The sequence below is a fragment of the Chiloscyllium punctatum genome, chromosome 39 (genome assembly GCF_047496795.1).
Source record: "Chiloscyllium punctatum isolate Juve2018m chromosome 39, sChiPun1.3, whole genome shotgun sequence".
Lineage (NCBI taxonomy): Eukaryota > Metazoa > Chordata > Chondrichthyes > Orectolobiformes > Hemiscylliidae > Chiloscyllium > Chiloscyllium punctatum.
The window spans coordinates 46078629-46098269 of NC_092777.1; the positions used below are offsets into that span (position 1 = coordinate 46078629).

Consider the following 19641-nt stretch of genomic DNA (forward strand, 5'->3'; position numbering starts at 1 on the left):
CTTCTTTCTCAAAGTTCATGCTATATCACTGAGCATAAGCATGTTTCCTCCTCAATTTGCAGGTGCAAAGCTTGTGCCAAGATTGCAATAGCGCCGTGCAAGTAGGCTGGGGAAGAAAAATCAGATATTGGATTAGTGGTGCTGGAAGAGCACAGCAGTTCAGGCAGCATCCAACGAGCAGCGAAATCAGATATGCCTGTCCTCAGTTAGGACACTGAACGAGGTGAGGGAAATTGCTTGTTATAATACAAATGTATCCTGACAGTCTGAGCAAATTTTTTTTTAATGGAAAATTATGGCCAATTTTCTGTTACATCTCAGTCTCAAAAACTGCATAATCAAACTGGCATTTAAAATTTTAAATGCATCTGAAGATCCTGAATAATATTAGATGCCATAGAGGTGAGCATTGAAATGATGGTAAATCTGGTCTGTGACTTTACATAGCTGGCTATTTATGTGACCATTCCACAAAGGTGGCTGATTATTTATGTGATCAAAACTTCTGTGGGAAATGTTGATGGTTGAACAAGGGATGTAAAAAGTACACAAATGACCTAAGATAGTGGTTATGGTCACTTGACGAGCTTGGGCAACCCATATGGAATATACAAAACTGGCTGCATTGGAATTATCAATCAAGAGGCACTTTACCTCAGTGAGGCATCAAGAAATTCACTTTTTTTTAATGCATGATAATTTGGATAATATTATGATAGTAACTATGCATGATATTGGAGATGAATGATTACGTGCTGAGTGTTTATTTTGAAAAATACAGGGAATTAAACTTGGACTATTCCAGCAAACTATACTTCAATAACTTGCTTTGAGCAAAAAAAAAGCGAGAGCAACATGAACTGATAACAGCTAGGATACTAAATGCTCTTCTCGCCCTCTCTTTCTCAATCTCAGAAACCCACACCAATTAAAATTCAATTTTGAGATATCACCATTCACTGACAAATCAAGGTTATCTGCAGGATTCACCACTCCTGAGGAAATGGGGCAGCAGATAATCTGTTGGAGCCTAGGTTTAAATTTTGCAACTCAAGAACTCTCAAGAACTTTAAAACAGAACTGGGCTTCCCTTGCTTGCCAGAGGAGACACACCTTCCTCTAGCCCCTCCTTGTTTCCTAACCTCTACCTTTTAAGCTTTCTACTACTTGAGTGTAAATGTCAGATGTCACAATTTCTTGTTTTTCTTTGGTTTACTAAATCAAACTAAATATCTTTCACTCCAATAGACCTTGGAATTGGATGTCCTTCATCTTCTATCTGGTTAACAAAGTTTAATTAAAGGGTGATAGCTATGTGCTAAAGAAGAGATAAAAATATTTATTCTAATTACCAAGAGGGGGTTAAAAAAGAAGGGAGCCTTCTCACTTGGTCTGGATAAAATAGTGAATTCAGTGTCAGTATAGTGAGACAGTGGTGTCATGAAAATATCAATGGGCTGGCTGGAAACCCAGGTCAATGCTGTGGGTATATGGGTCTGAATTCCATCAAAGTTGAAGATGAATTCAATAAAAAAGTCTAGATTAAAGTACATAAAGAGACTAATGGCAACAATGTAGGTACTGCCAATGGTCATCAAAAGCTATCTGATTTACTAATCTCCCTTAGAAAATTAAATCTGCCATCCTTCCCTGGTCTGACTTACATGTAACTCCAGAGCCACAGCAATGTAGATGATTCTTAATATTAAGTATGGGCAATAAATGCCAGACCAACCAGTGATGCCCATACCCTGTGAAACAGTTTTTTTAAAAATTAAGTTTGCCCATTCAAAATTGTAATAATGCAATAATGGAATAATCAGATCCCTGACATCAAGAAACAAAAAATGTTCTGATTTTTCCTTAAGATTTAAGATGTCAGTTCTGAATCTCCCCAATGAACAGAGGCTACTTTATTTCCACACATTTACATCTGTTTAATAGCTATTCTCCTCTCAGCTCCTTACTCTCTCCTCCTTCCCCAAGAACTAAGATATGAAAGTCATAGCTTTTCTGGGTTTCATCCAGCTTTGACATCACCACCATTTCCATGCATGGTCTATGGACAGCATCCTCCATGCAAGTGGGTATTGCCAACGTGCCTCTCCTTATCAACATGGTTACTTTCTGAACAACTCACAGACTTCAGCCCTTCAGGACTTCATTTAGCAACTCATGAATCAACATGCGGTGTTTCTGATGCCTGTTAGATTCCTTCGTTAGTGCTCACTCGCTTCACTTTTACTTTGAGGCTCTCAGCACCTCTGGCTTGCATTGGCTTACAGTACAGGCAGAAAGGCAGGAAGCTCATCATATGTCACAGTAGTGCTCAATCAAGGGCAGTGCTGTATGGCACTGTCACATCAATGTCACATCTGCACATTGCACGTACATGAAACAAATGGTCATGTCTGAAAGTCAAAGAGATTCAGTAATAAGTGGTGTTAAGGAGGACTACAGATTGCCTGGGGGGTCCACCAACGTCAGTCAAAGGGCACATCTGATTCCAGGACAGGATACTGGCCATGGTTAGTTTTTCATTTGGTCTTATTGCTATCTCGGGATCATTGTTTTTGCTAGCCGGGACTTGGACACTATCAGTCCTACAGGTCAAGTCCACATAGTCCAGGAAGCTACATGGCTGCACGTGTGCGCAGCCGCCCTGATATTCCGTGCATGCGATTGACGTCAGTTTACCGTTCGCAGCATTGACTTCCAATGATAAAGTCACTGCCAAACTCGCGACTTGGAGGTCCAAGTAACTGGGATGAGAAATAGCTTTACACCTTCAGTTGCTTTAATTGTATTTCAATGAAAACAGGAAATAGCCAATGTAATTTCCAAGCCTGCTCCTGCTGCACAGCCCAGTGCATTGGGATGAAAGTTGTAACACTTTTCAACGAATAAAGTAACTCTTTTGAGAAGAGTTTCCTGTGTGAAATTATGTCAGAGCATTGCGGACCAATCATCAGCAGTCTCTATAAAATGGACACTGTGGAAAAGCAAGCCTGGCTTTCATACAAAAGAGGTATAATCCTCCCCTCTAATCGCAATGGACACTGTTACTGAAAGCCAGTCTTGTTTTTGCAAAGAGATTTAGATCCTCCCCTCTAACACAATGGACACTGGAAAAGCAAGACTGGCTTTCAGTAAAAGAGTTTTAGATCTTCCCCTCTAATCGCTTGGCTGTGACTCTCACATGATTCAGGAACTTTTTTTTGAGTTCGTTACTTCTCGCTGATTCACTTGATTGCTGGTGAAACAACAGTTTTGACTTTTTATGAAAACTTTCCATTGACGTTGACCAGAAATTGAATAGATCCATGGCGCAGTTCATGATGAAAATGATCCAGTGTTTACCTTTTATCAAGAAGGCAGATATGGGTGAACTCAGTCCTTTGATTTTCAAGGTAAAAGATCATAATGATAACTTTGATAACTTTAATAAGTGATTATTTGATAATGACATGCCCTCTTGATGCGTGAATGCTTAGTATCATTTCCAAGGAAGCATCTTAATTTTCATAGAATTTTTCACTATTCCTTCTGGAATGAAATTTAGAAAATGGTGGGAATACTCGACAAGAGCAGCATCATTGGAGAGAAAGTGAAGCTAACTTTTCAACAAAATAACCTCTCATCAGAACGACTTTCTGGATTTTTCAAGGAGTCATTGAAAAAAAGCTATGAAAGAAAGAAAATACAGTTTACAAAGTTAGAAAAAAATGCCATTTATTAATCAGCCAAATAAAATACATTGACAACAGAGATAGAAGTACGGTCTCCTTTGTTTAATATGTACATTATCTCCTTGAGAAGTCATGTTTGATTATCTATGTTTAGACAATTGCAATGTATGATGGCATTGTGAGTTCATTCAAATATTGGGTCTCAATAAAATTATATCTACTGTTAATATCTGTGCCTCACAATGTCAAGTTATAGTTGGTTATGAATGTGGAAGTAATCTCAATGCACAGAAGAGATTTCCACATTTAAAAACCAGCTGTGAAAGAATGTTCCAAAGACTGAAAGCCCATTTTTCTTAGTGTAATTTTCTGAAGAATGGGTAAGGTATGGGTCAGTACATTAGTTATATGGTCAGTCATGTTGAAATGAGGATCTGAAAAGTGGATATATTGCAATTAATTGAAAACATCACAGTGAATCTTTCGGTCATCAGCTGTTCATCAGAATGATTTAGAAGATTGTGAAATCAAACTCCGCTCAAGGACATGAAGACCTTGGCCAGTGTGACAGTCATTACATGAGTATGAAATTGCAGTGTGTTGGTAATGTCACTGGATTAGTAACATAGAACCCCAAGCTAATGTTCTGTGGACATGGGCCTGAAGCCCATAATGGAAAATGGTGAAATTTCAGTTTAGTCAAAGTCTGGACTAAAAAGCTAATCTAATGGCAACCATTGTCGATTGTCATAAAATCCCACTTGGTTCACTACTTCAAAGTTTGTGCGACAATTTCACTACTGTCCTTTAGGGAATAAAATCTGAATCAAATGTGACTCTGTGGTTGATTCTTAAATATCTTCCAGGCAATTAGGTTTAAATAATAAATGCTGGTCTAACCAGTGACAACATCCCACAATCAAATAAAATAAGGAGAGAGTGCTGTGTACCTCAAATGCTGTGGCAGTGACTTGCAAAGTACACAGTATGTCAACAGTTACTATCATTCAAAGTAATTAATTGTGCATGAAGTAATTTTGGAACTGCCTGTGAGTTGTGATCAAGTACTATATAAATGTCCCTTTTTTCTTTCAATAATCCATGGTTTATCATTAGCTTTGCTTATAAATCACTTTCTGTTTAATCTAGGAGCAAATTACTGCAGATGCTGGATTCTGAACTGAAAACAAAAAATGCTGGAGATCACAGCAGGTCAGGCAACATCCATTGAGAGAAAGCAGGCTAACATTTTGAGTCCAGATGACTCTTTGTCAGAACTTCACACTTCACTACAGCTATGATGAAGAGTCATCTAGGCTCAAAAAGTCAGCTTGTTTTCCCTCCAGGGAAGCTGCCTGACCCTTCTCTTTAATCTATTGCATGTTGTACATTATTTCTTGATATGACCAGTCCCTGGGTGAGATTCCCCAACTTATTACTGTTCCAAACAGAACAAGCTGCCAAACTCTTGGGTAAGAAGGGATGAACTAGCTCCCTTTCTTTGTTCATTCACTTCCCTGGATTTGATGCAACAAGGTTCATTTTAAAAAAACTCTTTCCTCGTGTGTATGTTTCTCCCAGACCAAATAAATTTGTTTTAAATGGAAACAATTTAACCAGGCTTTCTTGAGTTCATAAATGAGTGAGTTAATAAGTTACTAAATGTGAGAAGAAATAATTACGTAGCAGACAACATACAGATTGGAAATGAGGTAAGTCCAAAAAAATCAAATTTAAAAGATATTTTGATTAATCTGAGTCATTTGTGGAATTTGATTGTAGAATGTTTTTGCTGAGTGACTAATTTCAAGATTCTCCCGTTTTGTTTTGAATTGGCTGACAAAGTGACTTCCAGCACTCAAAGCAAGTAAATCCTTTACTGGCAATGAATGGTGTTAAGCAGATGGTTCTTTGACTGTGATTTTTACAGCACACAAGCACTTAGCCTACACTAGTTTACATGAGTACCTTAGCCCACTAGCACACACAAGCACTGTATACCCACTAGCACACACAGACCAATGTTGTATCTGGCCTTTAACTATTGTCCTTGTTTATTCTTGAAAGGGGAAAATACAAAATATTTCTCCTGTCCAGACTGCATTTCCTGTGGGATACTCAAGAGATTACAGTTCAGTTTTAGTTCACTTGTCGCTTTGAAGCTTTCTTGATAGCTTCAGGTATGAAATTCTAGGATTCCTCTCCAGACCGCCACTGAATTTGCATCCGCGATAACCTTTTGGTTGTATCTCCTCTTTGTAAAAGATGCAAATACAATTGAATGTTCAATATGTCCAGAGATGATCTGGGATTATGGTCCTAGCTCATTACATTCTGTAGCTTAAATAATGTAAAACACATAATAACATGAAAAAAAATGTTAGCAAATGTTTTGGCCAATCAAATAAAATGAAACAAAAGAAATTCCACATAAAGGCAATTTAAGGAACTACCAGAAATTCCCTGCTTGTCTTTGCTAATTGGATTTTGTTTGAGTGAGTTGCCAAATTGCCACTAGAGAAGCATTAGGTTGTGCAATGTTTTTGGTTTAGTGAATTTTTTATGCAACATTAATACAGGCTGAAAAGTTTGTTCCAATCAATGTACATACTAATAAACAAAAAATCCTATGACCATTTGGCAATAAATTGTGAAACAATCTTCACATTTATATCTTTAATTCTTTACCAGCCTTTCCCTTTCTTTCAATGTATTACAGTATAGGATATTGGTTTGGAAAAGATTTTAACTTTTTCAGCAGGGCATAATCCTGACCAGACTTCTGAAAGAAAACATAGTTATAATAATTCTTTTATATTATGCTTCATATGTAGAAAATACTTACTTGTAAAAATGCAGAGATCAGAAAATGTGTCTAAAAGCTTGGTCAAAGAGATTTTTTCAAAGAAGACTCTTAAAAGAGGCCAAGTGGAAATTTGCACATGAGTATTTCCAGAGCAATTCCCTTCAGTAGCTCACCATTAATGAGGCAAAAGGAGAGTCACAACATTCGGGGGGTCGGGGGGTTCAGAAAAACAACAGCAAAGATGGTGATGAGGTGTGGGGTTTTGAAGGGCCAAAGGAGATTACAGAGATACTTAGGGACACAAGGATGGACAATACTTGCATGAAGGGGATAGATCCTTGGTGAACCTCCTAAAGTGTTGAACCACAGAGGAACTGATGCTCTGGCTATGTTTGTTTCCATTGTTGCATTGGAACTGACAAGATGGCTGTTCCACTGAGTTTGACAACAGAGGAGTGATGGGCTGACAGAGAATGGCATGACTGATTGTAGAAGACTGCAGAGCAGTAAGGAAGAATAATCCATCACAGTGACAGGGATCACCATTTATAACTGTGGTAATTGATTTGCTGCTGTGGAAGGGACAAGAACCAGATGAGAAAGATTGAAAAGAGTTGCAGGACAAATAAGTGTGTACCTGAAAGATGAAAGCAAGTTCTCTGCTCTTGGAAAGGAAAGCAGCATTTGACATTGAACGTTAATTAATTAGGACAAAGGGTCCTTCAAGAGTTCACATTTGAGTAGGCCACAATGGCATCATCTGGAAAAGAAAACAGGAGAAAGCCTGATAAAACGAGACCATTTATAACAAGACACTCAGGAAAGGCAGTTTGATGGTCGTGAGTTTAGTTGAAGTGGGTTCAAAGCACAGAAGATAGGCCTTATTGGGTAAAAACTGCTGAGAGAGGATTTGAGAGTGAATGAAGAAAACCTGAGAGAGATGAAGTTGCAGAGCTCCAAAAGTTTTTTTAAAAAGCAAAACATTTTTATTAGTGACAATGTGCTTTTTAAAGTAAAATGGCATAATTTTGAATGCAATGCTGGAAAAGCACAACCGGTCAGGCAGCGTTCGAACAGCAGGAATGATGAAGAGCTAATGCTCAAAACATTGACTTTCCTGCTCCTCGGATGATGCCTGACCGGCTGTGCTTTTCCAGCACCACACGTTTTGACTTTGATCTCCAGCATCTGCAGTCGTCACTTTGTCATAATTTTGAATGTGTCTAACTACAAAAATCTTTCAGTTTAGGGTAATGCAAATGACCTTTATAATAGAGAGCTTCTGGGACATGATCCCATGATCTTCCTATTAGGCATCGTTTAGAAATACACTAGTGACTGAAACAGAGAAATCTTTGTTGATTTTAAACTTTGAACAGTTAAGGCATTTTTGATGAATAATAATGTAACAGTATTCCATCTATGAACACTCTTTACTTGAAATTTACCAAAATATTTTGAAAGATAAATTAACAAAAATGAGGAGAATAATCCTACTCCTATAAATCTGCAGGATTTAATAAAGACAAGACACTTCTTGCCTTTAATCATTCTGTCTATGTCAGGGACTCAGTGTAATATCTTCAGTCAATTAGCTACGTGTATGTAATACACAGTACTTCAGTAAACACAGAATCCAGACTGCTCTGAGGAAGGATCACTGGACCCTAAAGATTAACTCAGATTTCTCTCCGCAGACGCTGCCAAACCTGCTGAGTTTTTCTAACAATTTTTATTTTTGATCCAGACTGTGATAATGTGGGTCTATGTAAATATATGGTGCTATTTATAAACCTCAAGACATTTGTCTCAACAAGAATGAGTCTATGTGGTATATAACATAGAATACCACAAACTGCACAGTGATGTCAGAAGTGGGATTGCTGATAATGCCATCTACAGGCAGAAATCTGCAAATTTTAAAGGAACAGCAACCTTAAAGCAACATGAACAAAAATTGACAGATCAATATATAAAAAATAGAAAAGGATCACACTGTATTACAGATTTTTACACTGGAGTTTTAGAAAGCACAAAAGTTGCACAAGGAAGATGGGAAGCATCCCATTGTAGTCTGATCATGTACTGACATTCTGTAAGACCTTCAACTGGTTAAAGAAAGAATCAATCTTTACTTTATGGATCATCATATAACTGAAAAAGAATGATAGGCAGACAAATGTCTTCCCATTTTGGGCACTAAAGACTTAAGAATAGAATTCTCCTTTGTTTCTGACAATGATGCAATGATCCTGATAAATGGATTTTCAGATTTTAAATGATCAACATTATACTGCATTGAATGCCAAGATACACAAACTTGCATTCATGTCATACCATCAATAGCTAGGTGAAGTGATTGACCAATTCATAGTGAAAGTACAGAATGTGATTTCAATATGCCAATTTAGCTGAAAGGCTTATGGAACTGGCCATTGCCTCTACACCCTTAAAATCCATCTGAAAGACTCTTCTGGACAAACCAGGCCAGCAGAAGTACTTGATTCTGGAATAACTATTGCAGCTGTGAACAGGTTCAGTGGAACATGCAAACCTTGTACAAAGCATGGCTTGGCTCACTCTATAAAGCAGTGCCATTTGTTTTGTGACACATGCAAGGTATGTTTTACAAGAAGGTGTTGGACTAAAATGTGCAGAAAGTATAATTACCAAAAGAAGTACAAAGTACAACATAGTGCTCCACAGCACTGAGTGATGAAGTGGCAATCTAACAATGTCAAATAAGCTCCCAAAATTCCCTCCAGTGCATGCAAGCACGCTAAGGGAGTCCAAGTGCTGGAGAAACACAACTGGTCTGGCAGCATTTTGGATAGTATATGTGAAAGGAAGTTTTAAAATTATAGCAAATATACAATTCTATTGTGTGGACACAATCAGAGTTAGTGCTTCGACCCGAAATGCATCTGATTCTCTCCTCAGATGCTGACAGACCTGTTGAGCTTTTCTAGCACTTTCTATTTTTGTTTCTGATTTACAGCATCCGCAGTTCTTTCAGTTTTTACAATTGTATTGTATTGCACTGTCATGTCTCGGTTAGTGACAGTGTGCATGATTGAGTAACTAGAATGAATGGATGAGCAGTTGTGGAGGTGTGTGTACAGTTGGAATGGAGTAACGTTGTCTGGCAGACTGTGTGGAGACAATGCATGAGTAAATTATATCCATGAATGTGCAAAAAGGAAATAGGGTAATGGCGTGCTCTTTTCCTAAATTCAATGAACAAAACAAAATAAGGTATTGAATGTTATTTAATGTGTTTCTAAAGGTGTACTGCTAGAAACAAGGTGACACGTGTTCTGTCGGTTTTTGCTCATGTCGTTAATTAGAAATGGTCAGGTTTTGGCAGGATCACGTCAACTGAATGGGCTGCCTGTAGTCACAGCTTTTTGATATGCTCCTAGTGTAGAAACCTATCTAAATATCTGACCACTAGTGAGTCCAGTGTCGCAGTGACCATCCCTTTCTTATCTCTTTATTCCCCATTACTCCCCAATTCAACAGGAAGGCAGGTTCCATGATGATGAGATGGGACAGGCAGGGCGCAGTCGCTGTCCAGAAGCGGATGGTGCTGAAACACTGAGCGACCTGCAGTCTGAGCTCGGTCCCCAGTGGCTCTGCCAGCAGTACAAGCAGCAATGCCGAAACAACAAGGTCAACGGCTGTGTCAAGTACCTGATGTTCCTGTCCAACTTCATGTTTACATTGCTGGGCTACCTGATTCTTGGGATCGGGGTCTGGGGACTCATAGACAAAGAATCTCTGGAGCTGGCCAACATCAGCTCTCTGAGCACAGACCCCATGCTGGCGTTCGTTGTTGTGGGACTGATTGTTGGTGTTTTTCCTTGCTCTGGTTGCGTGGGGGCCCTGAGGGAGAACCAGTGCCTGCTGAAATTCTTCATGGCTGGCATCCTCATGTTCGTGACGGCGGAAATCATAGGCGGGGTCGTGGTCTACGCCCAGAGGGACAGAATCGAACACTTTCTGAAGAACAGCATGACCTTAGGCGTCAAGAGGTATCAGGACGATCCCGATGTTCGGTTCATTATCAACGAGATCCAACAAGGGTTAATGTGCTGCGGCGTCGAGTCCTATCACGATTGGCAATTAAACATGTGAGTAGGTTAACAGCCAGATTTACAACACAATCTGACCAATGTTCTAGCCTGTGTTTAGTATGGACTTCGAGATAATTGAATATCCATTGTGCCAAAAGAGTTCTGTGCAGAGTTGCATTCCCAGTGAAAATTGTCGTCATGCTCACTTTCAGTAGGGGGATTTATTAAATAAAAAAAGATCTTCTTCACGTCAGAAGCAGAGAATGATGGACAAACTCAACAGGTGTGAACTCAGCTCTACAGAAGAGATATATCAGACTCTAAATGTTAATTGTGACTTTTTCATGCAGAGGGTGGTGCATGTATGGAATGAGATGCCAGAGGAAGTGGTTGAGGCTGGTACAATTAAAACATTTAAAAGGCATCTGGATGGGTATATGAATAGGAAGGGATTAAAGTGATATGGGCCAAGTGTTGGCAAATGTGACTAGATTAATTTAGGATATCTGGTCGGCATGAATGAGTTGGACCAATGTGTCTATTTCTGTGCTGTACATCTCTATGAAATATGACTGTATTGTGTCAGTCACATGTAATGCATCATGTGATACATGCCTGTCATATAATGGCATATCTGCCATATAATGGTCAATTAAAAGTCCAAATGTCTACCTTAGTGCTATTTCAACAAGAAAAAAAAGCAGCAGTTTAAAAAAAAGTGTTCCTCAGTCCTGAATATAATGTAGTGTTTCTCAAACAGAGAATGCTGGATAAACTCAGCAGGTCTGGTAGCATCTGTGGGAAGGGAAATGTTTTGAGTCTGAATTGACTGTTCTTCAGAACAGAGTTCACACACACTGCCAGACCTGTTGAGTTTCTCCAGCATTCTCTGTATTTTTTCCAGCATCCATAATATTTTGCTAATTTTTCAAAGTTTATTAAAATCATTTTCATTTAATTTGTTCTTTTCTTTCAATTTGTACCTTAATAAAGGAGGAAGGCTGTTTAAAATAGTTCATGAAATTAAAAAGTAAACTTGCCTTTTTGACTAAACTAGTGGCTCTTACATTAAACATTTATAGGACAATTTTCTGTTTATATGGTTCCATAATGAAAAAGTTGGTGCCATAAAATAGATGTGCCTTTGATTTTGTATTTGATACATGCTGCAGCCTTAAAATAAAAATCATATTTACTTTTCCATATTTAAAATATTCACTTGCCAGTTATTTTTTTGTTGGCATATCAAAATTCCATGAAAGAATTGGAGACTTGTGATATAAATATGTATAATGCACATATTTATGTAGGCTAGAAAATGAAGAGGATGATTTCAAACTGGCTGTGTAACACAATGTCAAAGGGGGTTTTAAAATGTCAAAAGTTCAATAGCATTCTTTCCATAAAGTTGCACCTTATTGTCACATTGGGACCATTCTGACCACCTTCCTGATGGCTATATGTTTGGCTCACTTTGGTTGGTACTGTTTATGCACATAGCAAATCTTATAGTAAAGTGGGAGCATTGTTTTCTGAGTTTGAGATCTGAACCAGGACTTGTTGTGTGTGGACAATGCCTTGGTAATATTTATCACCTTTCAATCCTTCAATATGTCTAATAAGTGAGTCAGAAAATGAGCGTGGGTTAATAGACAGACTGACTCATATCCATAGATTTAGTGAAGATATATTGTCAATTAAGTCAGTGAAGTCTTCATAAGCATAGATAATTCCATTGACATCGCCTGTCTGATATCATAGCAAGGTTTCTTTCTGGTGGACTGTAGCATAGCAGTTTTGTTGGTCATTATGAAACAGTCAAGAGTCATTATATAATTATCAATTGAGCAAAGAGAGGCAGCCAGCGCAAATGTTTAGAAACTGGAAACAAATTCAGGTCACACATGTTTTCTCTGATAAAAACAGAACATATGACATGTTTTTAAATTGCTTGATTTACATCTCCTTTTGCAGGTATTTTAACTGCAGCTCCCCAGGTGTCCATGCGTGTGGAGCCCCTGCTTCATGTTGCATCAATCCTCAAGAAAATGGCACTCAGTGTGGCTTTGGCACTCTACACATGGAAGAAGTGACAGCCCAGAATTATATTTACCTACGTGGGTGCATGTCACAGCTCACGAGTTGGTTTAATAGCAACACAGATTCAATTGGTGCATTTGGTGTAATTCTCATGGTTATTCAGGTACTTGGGTTAATTTTTGCAATGAAGTTACTGAGTGACATTGAACTGATCAAAGCATATTGGTAGCAAAATATAACACCTTATATTCCTGCAACACCTTATATTAAACTTCAACTAATGGGTGGGCGGAATCTGTTGACTGAACTGTTCCCCATGTATCTGCAGTCCTTATGACATTTGTCCATATTATTGTTGGCATCTGAGTCTAATACAACCCACTCCTGAAACAAAGATTTATGTAAATCCAAGCTCACATTGTTGTCTTTGACTGAATTCTTTTTCTGAGTTTTTTTCTGCGATTTTATTATTTATCAAACAAAGCATTGTTATGAATGGAATACAGAAGTTAAGTGTACTGAAAGAATTTTGGTCCATGCAAAAAAAAGTGGTTGCCATATTAAATATTTTATTCTGCATCTCAGTATGTAGAATTACTTAATTTTTGTTCTTAAAAAATGTAGATTTTCTCACTGTATTAGACTACACAGACAAGCAGAGTCAGAGAGTCATAGAGATGTGTAGCATGGAAACAGATCCTTCAGTCCAACTCGTCCATGCCAACCAGATAGTCCAATCCAATTTAGTCCCACCTGCCAGCACTTGGCCCATATCCGTCCAAACCCTTCCTATTCATATACCCATCCAGATGCCTTTTAAATGTTGCCTCCACCACTTCCTCTGGCAGCTCATTCCGTACATGTACCACTCTGTGTGAAAATGTTGCCCCTTAGGCCTCTTTTATATCTTTCCCCTCTCACCCTAAAACTATGCCCTCTAGCTCTGGACTCCCGCACCCCAGGGAAAAGACTTAGTCTATGTATCCTGTCCAAGCCCCTCATAATTTTATAAACCTCTATGAGGTCACCCCTCAGCCTCCGATGCTTCAGAGAAAACAGTCCCAGTCTGTTCAACCTCTCCCTATAGCTTAAATCCGCCAACCCTGGCAACATCCTTGTAAATCTTTTCTGAACCCTTTCAAGTTTCACAACATCTTTCCGACAGGAAGGAGACCAGAATTTCACACAATATTCCAACAGTGGCCTGACCAATGTCCTGTACAGCCTCAACATGACCTCCCAACTCCTGTACTCAATATTCTGACCAATAAAGGAAATATCTACCTGTGACCCCATTTTCAAGGAGCTATGAACCTGCACTCCAAGATCTCTTTGTTCAGCAACACTCCCTGGCACCTTACCATTATGTGTGTAAGTCCTGCTAAGATTTGCTTTCCCAAAATTCAGCACCTCGCATTTACCTGAATTAAACTTTATCTGCCACTTCTCAGCCCATTGACCCATCTGATTAAGATCTCATTGTAATCTGAAGTAATCTTCTTTGCTGTCCACTACACCTTCAATTTTGGTGTCATCTGCAAACTTACTAACTATACCTCTGATGCTCACATCCAAATAATTTTTATAAATGATGAAAAGTAGTAGACCCAGCACCGATCCTTGTGGCACTCCACTGGTCACAGGCCTCCAGTCTGAAAAACAACCCTCCACCACCACCCTCTGTCTTCTACCTTTTGAGCCAGTTCTGTATCCAAATGGCTAGTTCTCCCTGTATTCCAATGAGATCTAACCTTGCTAACCAGTCTCCCATGAGGAACCTTGTTGAATACCTAACTGAAGTCCATATCGATCACATCTATGGCTCTGCCCTCATCACTCCTCTTTGTTACTTTTTCAAAAAACTCAATCAAGTTTGTGAGACATGATGTCCCACGCACAAAGCCCTGCGGACTATCCCTAATCAGTCCTTGCCTTTCCAAATACATGTACATCCTGTCCCTCAGGATTCCCTCCAACAATTTGCCCACCACCGATGTCAGGCTCACTGGTCTATAGTTCTCTGGCTTGTCCTTACCACCTTTCTTAAATAATGACACCACATTAGCCAACCTCCAGTCTTCCTGCATCTCACCTGTGACTATCAATGATACAAATATCTCAGAGGATCTGGCATTTGTAAATTACAGATTTACTATAATATTGAAAGATCATACCTACCTCCACAAATCAACATAAAGGTATTGTTTAGAAGACTGTTTATGGAAGCTGTTGAGTTGCCAGAATGTTTTAACAATTGTTTATGTGAGTGAAATGAAGATTATGTGAGTTGAATGTACAAACAGAAATTATTGGAAATACTCAACAGGTTACTGAATATATACACAAAGAGAAACAGACACTTGTTGATTATTTCCTGTATTTCCTGTGTTTCTTTTAGATTTCCAACACTGTCTTGCCTTTGTGACTTGAGTACATGTGCTAATAACCTAAGGATATATTATTTGAGTACACAGATCTGCAGAAGCTCTGCAAATCAGATTAAAAATCAAGAATGTCCAATTACATTTATCAAGTTGTCTTGAGAACTCGAGGACCCATGTCAAAATGCAGCTATTTTTTGTTACTAGGATGAATTCAATTAAATTATGTTGGCAGCAGGAACAAACAAAAAAAGTAACTATTATCTCCTGGGGGAAGAGAGTGCAGAAGGAATGGTTTCATTCATAAAAATGGTTGATTTTTTAAAAGTAATCATCAATAATAATCATGTTCAAATTCTGTGTAAAGACTATATCAGATTTTTTTTACTTATTATTCTTGGTTAGGCATCTGTGTTAAGAGATTAATTTAAAATTAGGAAAGAGAGAAAGCGAAATGATAGGAAGAGGGATAAAACAAACAGGAAGGAAAAAACAGCAAGAATGGAAGAGAGAGAACATATGATCAAAAGAGCTCTTCAGTCCTTCTAACCTCCTGTGTAATTCCATAAGATCATGGCTGGTCTATTTGAGTTCCAAATTCCACATTCCCTTCTATTGCCAATATTATTTGATTTCCTTGCCTCATAAGGGATCTCTACCTCTGCCTTAAAAATATTTAATGACCCCCTCTTCACCATCTTTTGAGGCAGAGAGTTCCAAAGTTGCACAACTCTCTAAGAGAAAAAAATGTTCTCCTCATTTTTTTCTAAAGGGTGAGCCCTACCTTTTAAACAGTGTCTCCTAGTTCTGAAATCTCTCACAACAAGAATCATTCTTTGCACTTTGTCAAGACTATTCAGTATCTTATAAATTTCATTCAAGTCATCCCTCACTCTTCTAAATGCCAGTGGAAACAAACCTAGCCTCTCTAACCCATCTTTGCAAGACAACCTACTCATTCCAGGTTGAAATCGAGGAAACCTCTTCTGAACCACTGATACATTTACATTATTTCTTAATTAAGGAGACCAAACTACATATAGTATTTGAGACGTAGTCTCACCAATACCTAGTATAATGGAAGCTTAACATCCTTAATTTTATGTTGAATTCCTCTTGTGATAAAGGATTGGACTCCATTAGCCTCCTCAATGACTTGCTGTACCTGCATACCAATGTTTTGTTAACTATGCACTAGACCACCTGGGTTCCCCTGCACTTCAATTCTGCAATCATTCACTGTTTAAATAACTTTTTAAAAATTCTTCCTGCCAAAGTGAACAACGCACATTTTCCTACATTATACATCATCTGCCAGCTTTTTGCCCACTCACTTTACCTATCTATATTGATCTGCATCCTTATTGTGCCATCTTCGTAAAATATGTTTTTACCTATCTTTGTGTCATCTGCAGAGTTAGCCACCATGCCTTTGATTCCTTCATATAAATCATTGATATAAATTGTAAAATGTTGAGAGCCAAGTCCACACCACTGCTACATCCTGCCAATCTGAAAATGATTAATTTATCTATTTTCTGCCAGACAGCCAGGCATTCTTCTATCTATGCTAGTATGTTACCTTATGCACTATAAGCTTCTATTTGCCAAAAACCTTCTATGTGGAACCTTGTTAAATATCATCTGCAAAACCAACAGCAGAATCTTGTTGAGGCTTGGACAACATGGGTTATGATAAGAAATATGGCAGAATCACACAAGAAATCCAGTGATACCTATCTCAATGCTGGGATGAACTCACTGATTCCTGTGAGGCAGAGGCAAGTGGCCTAATCAGCAGAATTATTACTTGTTGATGGCCTTACTAACAGGGTTCTTGCCTCATTAATATGTAGCTGCCCATTCTGCTCTTGCTGTGTGCAAACTAGACACCAACATTCTCAGCATGGAAATCGGAGTGGGTAACTCTGAACTTCAGGTCATCACTGGCAGTGAACCGCCTTCACGACGATCATGCAACTGCATCTCACGGTGTGATCCAGGGACCCATGGACTTTGGCATCTGATATTTGTGACCCCCTCACGTTCCTCATGGCTCATATCTGATTCACCTGCAGGAAACCTGGGTAAAACTGACCTGCGTTGTAGGCCACACCAGTAACTGGCATTGAAAGGCAGCTGTGAGGATATTTTGCCCACATGGACAGGCACTAAACCCATGGTTTGGATCGGTGGTTGCATCTCAGGGATGCTCACTTGCTCTCCCAAGTGATGGCAAGCCTGTTAGCATGAAGGCATTTCAGCTAGAGACGTAGAGTCATGGTGATTTACAGGATGGAAACAGGCCCTTCAGCCCAATTTGTCCATGCCACCCAGTTTTCACAATTAATCTAGTCCTATTTGCCTGTGTTTGGTTCATATCCCTCCATACTTATCCAATCCATGTACATGTCCAAATGTTTCTTAAATGACAAAATTGTACTCACCTCTACCATTACTGCTGGCAGCCTATTCCAGATGCTCACTACCTTCTATGTGAAAGAATTGTCCCTCTGGACCCTTTTGTATCTCTCCCCTCTCACTTTAAACCTATGCTGTCTAGTTTCAGACTCCCCTACCATGGGGAAAAGCTATTGGCTACCTATCATAATCTCTGCCCCTCATGATTTTATAGACGTCTATAAGGTCGAGAGTAGGAGGTCATCAGTCTCCTACACTCCATGAATAAAAGTCATCAGACTCCTGATGAAAGGCTTTTGCCCGAATTGTCAATTCTCCTGCTCCTTGGATGCTGCCTGACCTATACTCAATACTCTAATGAATGAAAGCAAGCATGCCGAAAGGCTTCTTCACCACCCTGCCAACTGTGACTTCACTTTCAAGCATCTATAAACATGAACCCCTAGGTCTCTTTGTTCTATAACACTCTCATGACCCTACCATTGACAGGGTAATTCAGTTGGTCAAGATCTCACTGTATTCCTAGATAACCTTTTTCACTGTCCACAAAACAGTCGGTTTCTTCAATACAAATTGGCTATAATGCAATTGAAGCATTTATGCCATTATTTGTAAGACACAAACTTTCCTTACTTCTATTGGCTATAATGTGATTCTGGTCCCATTGGTTTAAATGGTGCTGCTATTATGTGATTTCCTTATAATGTGGGGTTGCACTGGAACGGAACTATAGCGTTATGTCAGAATAGTCTATACCACCAATCCCGGTGTCATCTGCATACTTACTAACAATATCTCCTAAATTCTCTGGCAACTGTTCTGATTCCTACATCCTGGAGCACTGTCATGTACCTGGTGTGTTTGAGGGTCCAGATGCTTTACAAGACTGGTTCTTGGGGACAAGGGCTACCCACTGTATCCATGGTGATGATACCAGAACAGAACCCCCGACATTTGAGGAGTGCAGACACAGTGCTGTTCATGCCTCAACCAGGACTGCAGTGGAGCTGAGTATAAAGCTGCTGAGGGTGTGATTCCACTGCTTGGAACCCTCTGGTATACTCCTGACAGAATGTGCTGCATCATCCAGGTGTCTGCTGTGCTCTGTACAAGTGGAGCAGGAAGTGAGGTAATGTGCTGAGTGCTGAGTGCTGAGGAACTACAGGAAGGGAAGTAGCCTTCCAAGGAGGAGAACAAGGACAAAGGGGGAGAGGGAGCTCTCTTTGTCCATGACAGAACTCAGCTGAGTCAAATAAGCCAAGCCAGGCAGGATCTGATTGATACCCAGTTCTAATAGATCAGATCTGGGTGCAGCAGACCATCAGCAAAACAGTTGTTGGTCATGAAGCCAGCATTTAGTTTGCATTGTGAACTGCAGCCTCTATTCATTTTGTTTGTGTTCTCTTTTGTTGGCCATCAAAGAAACTCACCTTTGGAATTGTCCAGTTGCTTGCCTATGCATGATGTTTCCCTGACTGGACAATGACCAGATTCCATTGGATATTGGGGACATAGTAAAGGTAGTGAGATGGAATATAGCTAAGGGCTTATAAACTGTGTGGCCTGGTGGTTGAACAGTGATTAGTGGGAGATAATGAGGCTCTATATGTGAGGGACTGTGCCCTGAACTATGTGCACTGAGCAATGTAGCTTTGTGGTGCTGTGCCATTACACTGTCGATGAAGGTTAACACTGGATTGCCAATGTCTGGGTGGATCACGGCCTTTTGAAGGTGGTGCTGGCATCAGGGATTTCAGTTTTTCAGTGGATATCCAGTGAGTGTTGAGTTTTTCTGGGAATGACAGTTGGTAGAATGGGACCAGAATCACATGAACATAGCATCATAGGGTAGGGTAGGTAGTTAATGAAGTGAATTTAGTCAGATGCAGTGAGACATCTCATTATGCCTCATGGACAGAAACCCTCTGAAACTCAACAAAACTGACAGCCAAAATGATGGAAGATCCACAATGCATCACTCCTCAAAGAATTCCAAGAAATTGATGAAAGACGATTTCCCTTTCACAAAACAATGCTGATTCATCCTGATTACCTTCCAAATGCCAGTTATCACCTTTTCAATGATCAGCTGTAACACCTTTGTGGGATACGTAAGAAAGAAATAGAGTGGGAGAAAAAACATAAAGGAAACAGAAAGCTGAAAAATCATGTTTTACTAGTTAATAAAAGTACAAGTTTCAAAAGACATTTGGTGCTCAAAAATGTTC

At 39.2% G+C, this 19641-nt stretch overlaps 1 protein-coding gene across 1 annotated transcript; it reads left to right on the forward strand.

Moving 5' to 3' along the window:
* The first annotated feature begins 3183 nt into the window (after positions 1-3183).
* On the forward strand, positions 3184-13159 carry tspan10 (tetraspanin 10). Its single transcript, XM_072559073.1, has 3 exons — positions 3184-3410; positions 10018-10628; positions 12546-13159. The coding sequence occupies exons 1-3, from the start codon at positions 3324-3326 to the stop codon at positions 12838-12840; spliced, it is 993 nt and encodes a 330-aa protein (XP_072415174.1). The 5' UTR covers positions 3184-3323; the 3' UTR covers positions 12841-13159.
* Positions 13160-19641: the final 6482 nt, after the last annotated feature.

Excerpts from the sequence above, each read along its gene's own strand:
- tspan10 (XM_072559073.1), top strand. The coding sequence starts at position 3,324 with ATGGCGCAGTTCATGATGAAAATGATCCAGTGTTTACCTTTTATCAAG. Across the intron at positions 3,411-10,017 it reads TCAGTCCTTTGATTTTCAAG|GAAGGCAGGTTCCATGATGA; the intron begins GTAAAAGATCAT and ends CCAATTCAACAG. Across the intron at positions 10,629-12,545 it reads CACGATTGGCAATTAAACAT|GTATTTTAACTGCAGCTCCC; the intron begins GTGAGTAGGTTA and ends CTCCTTTTGCAG.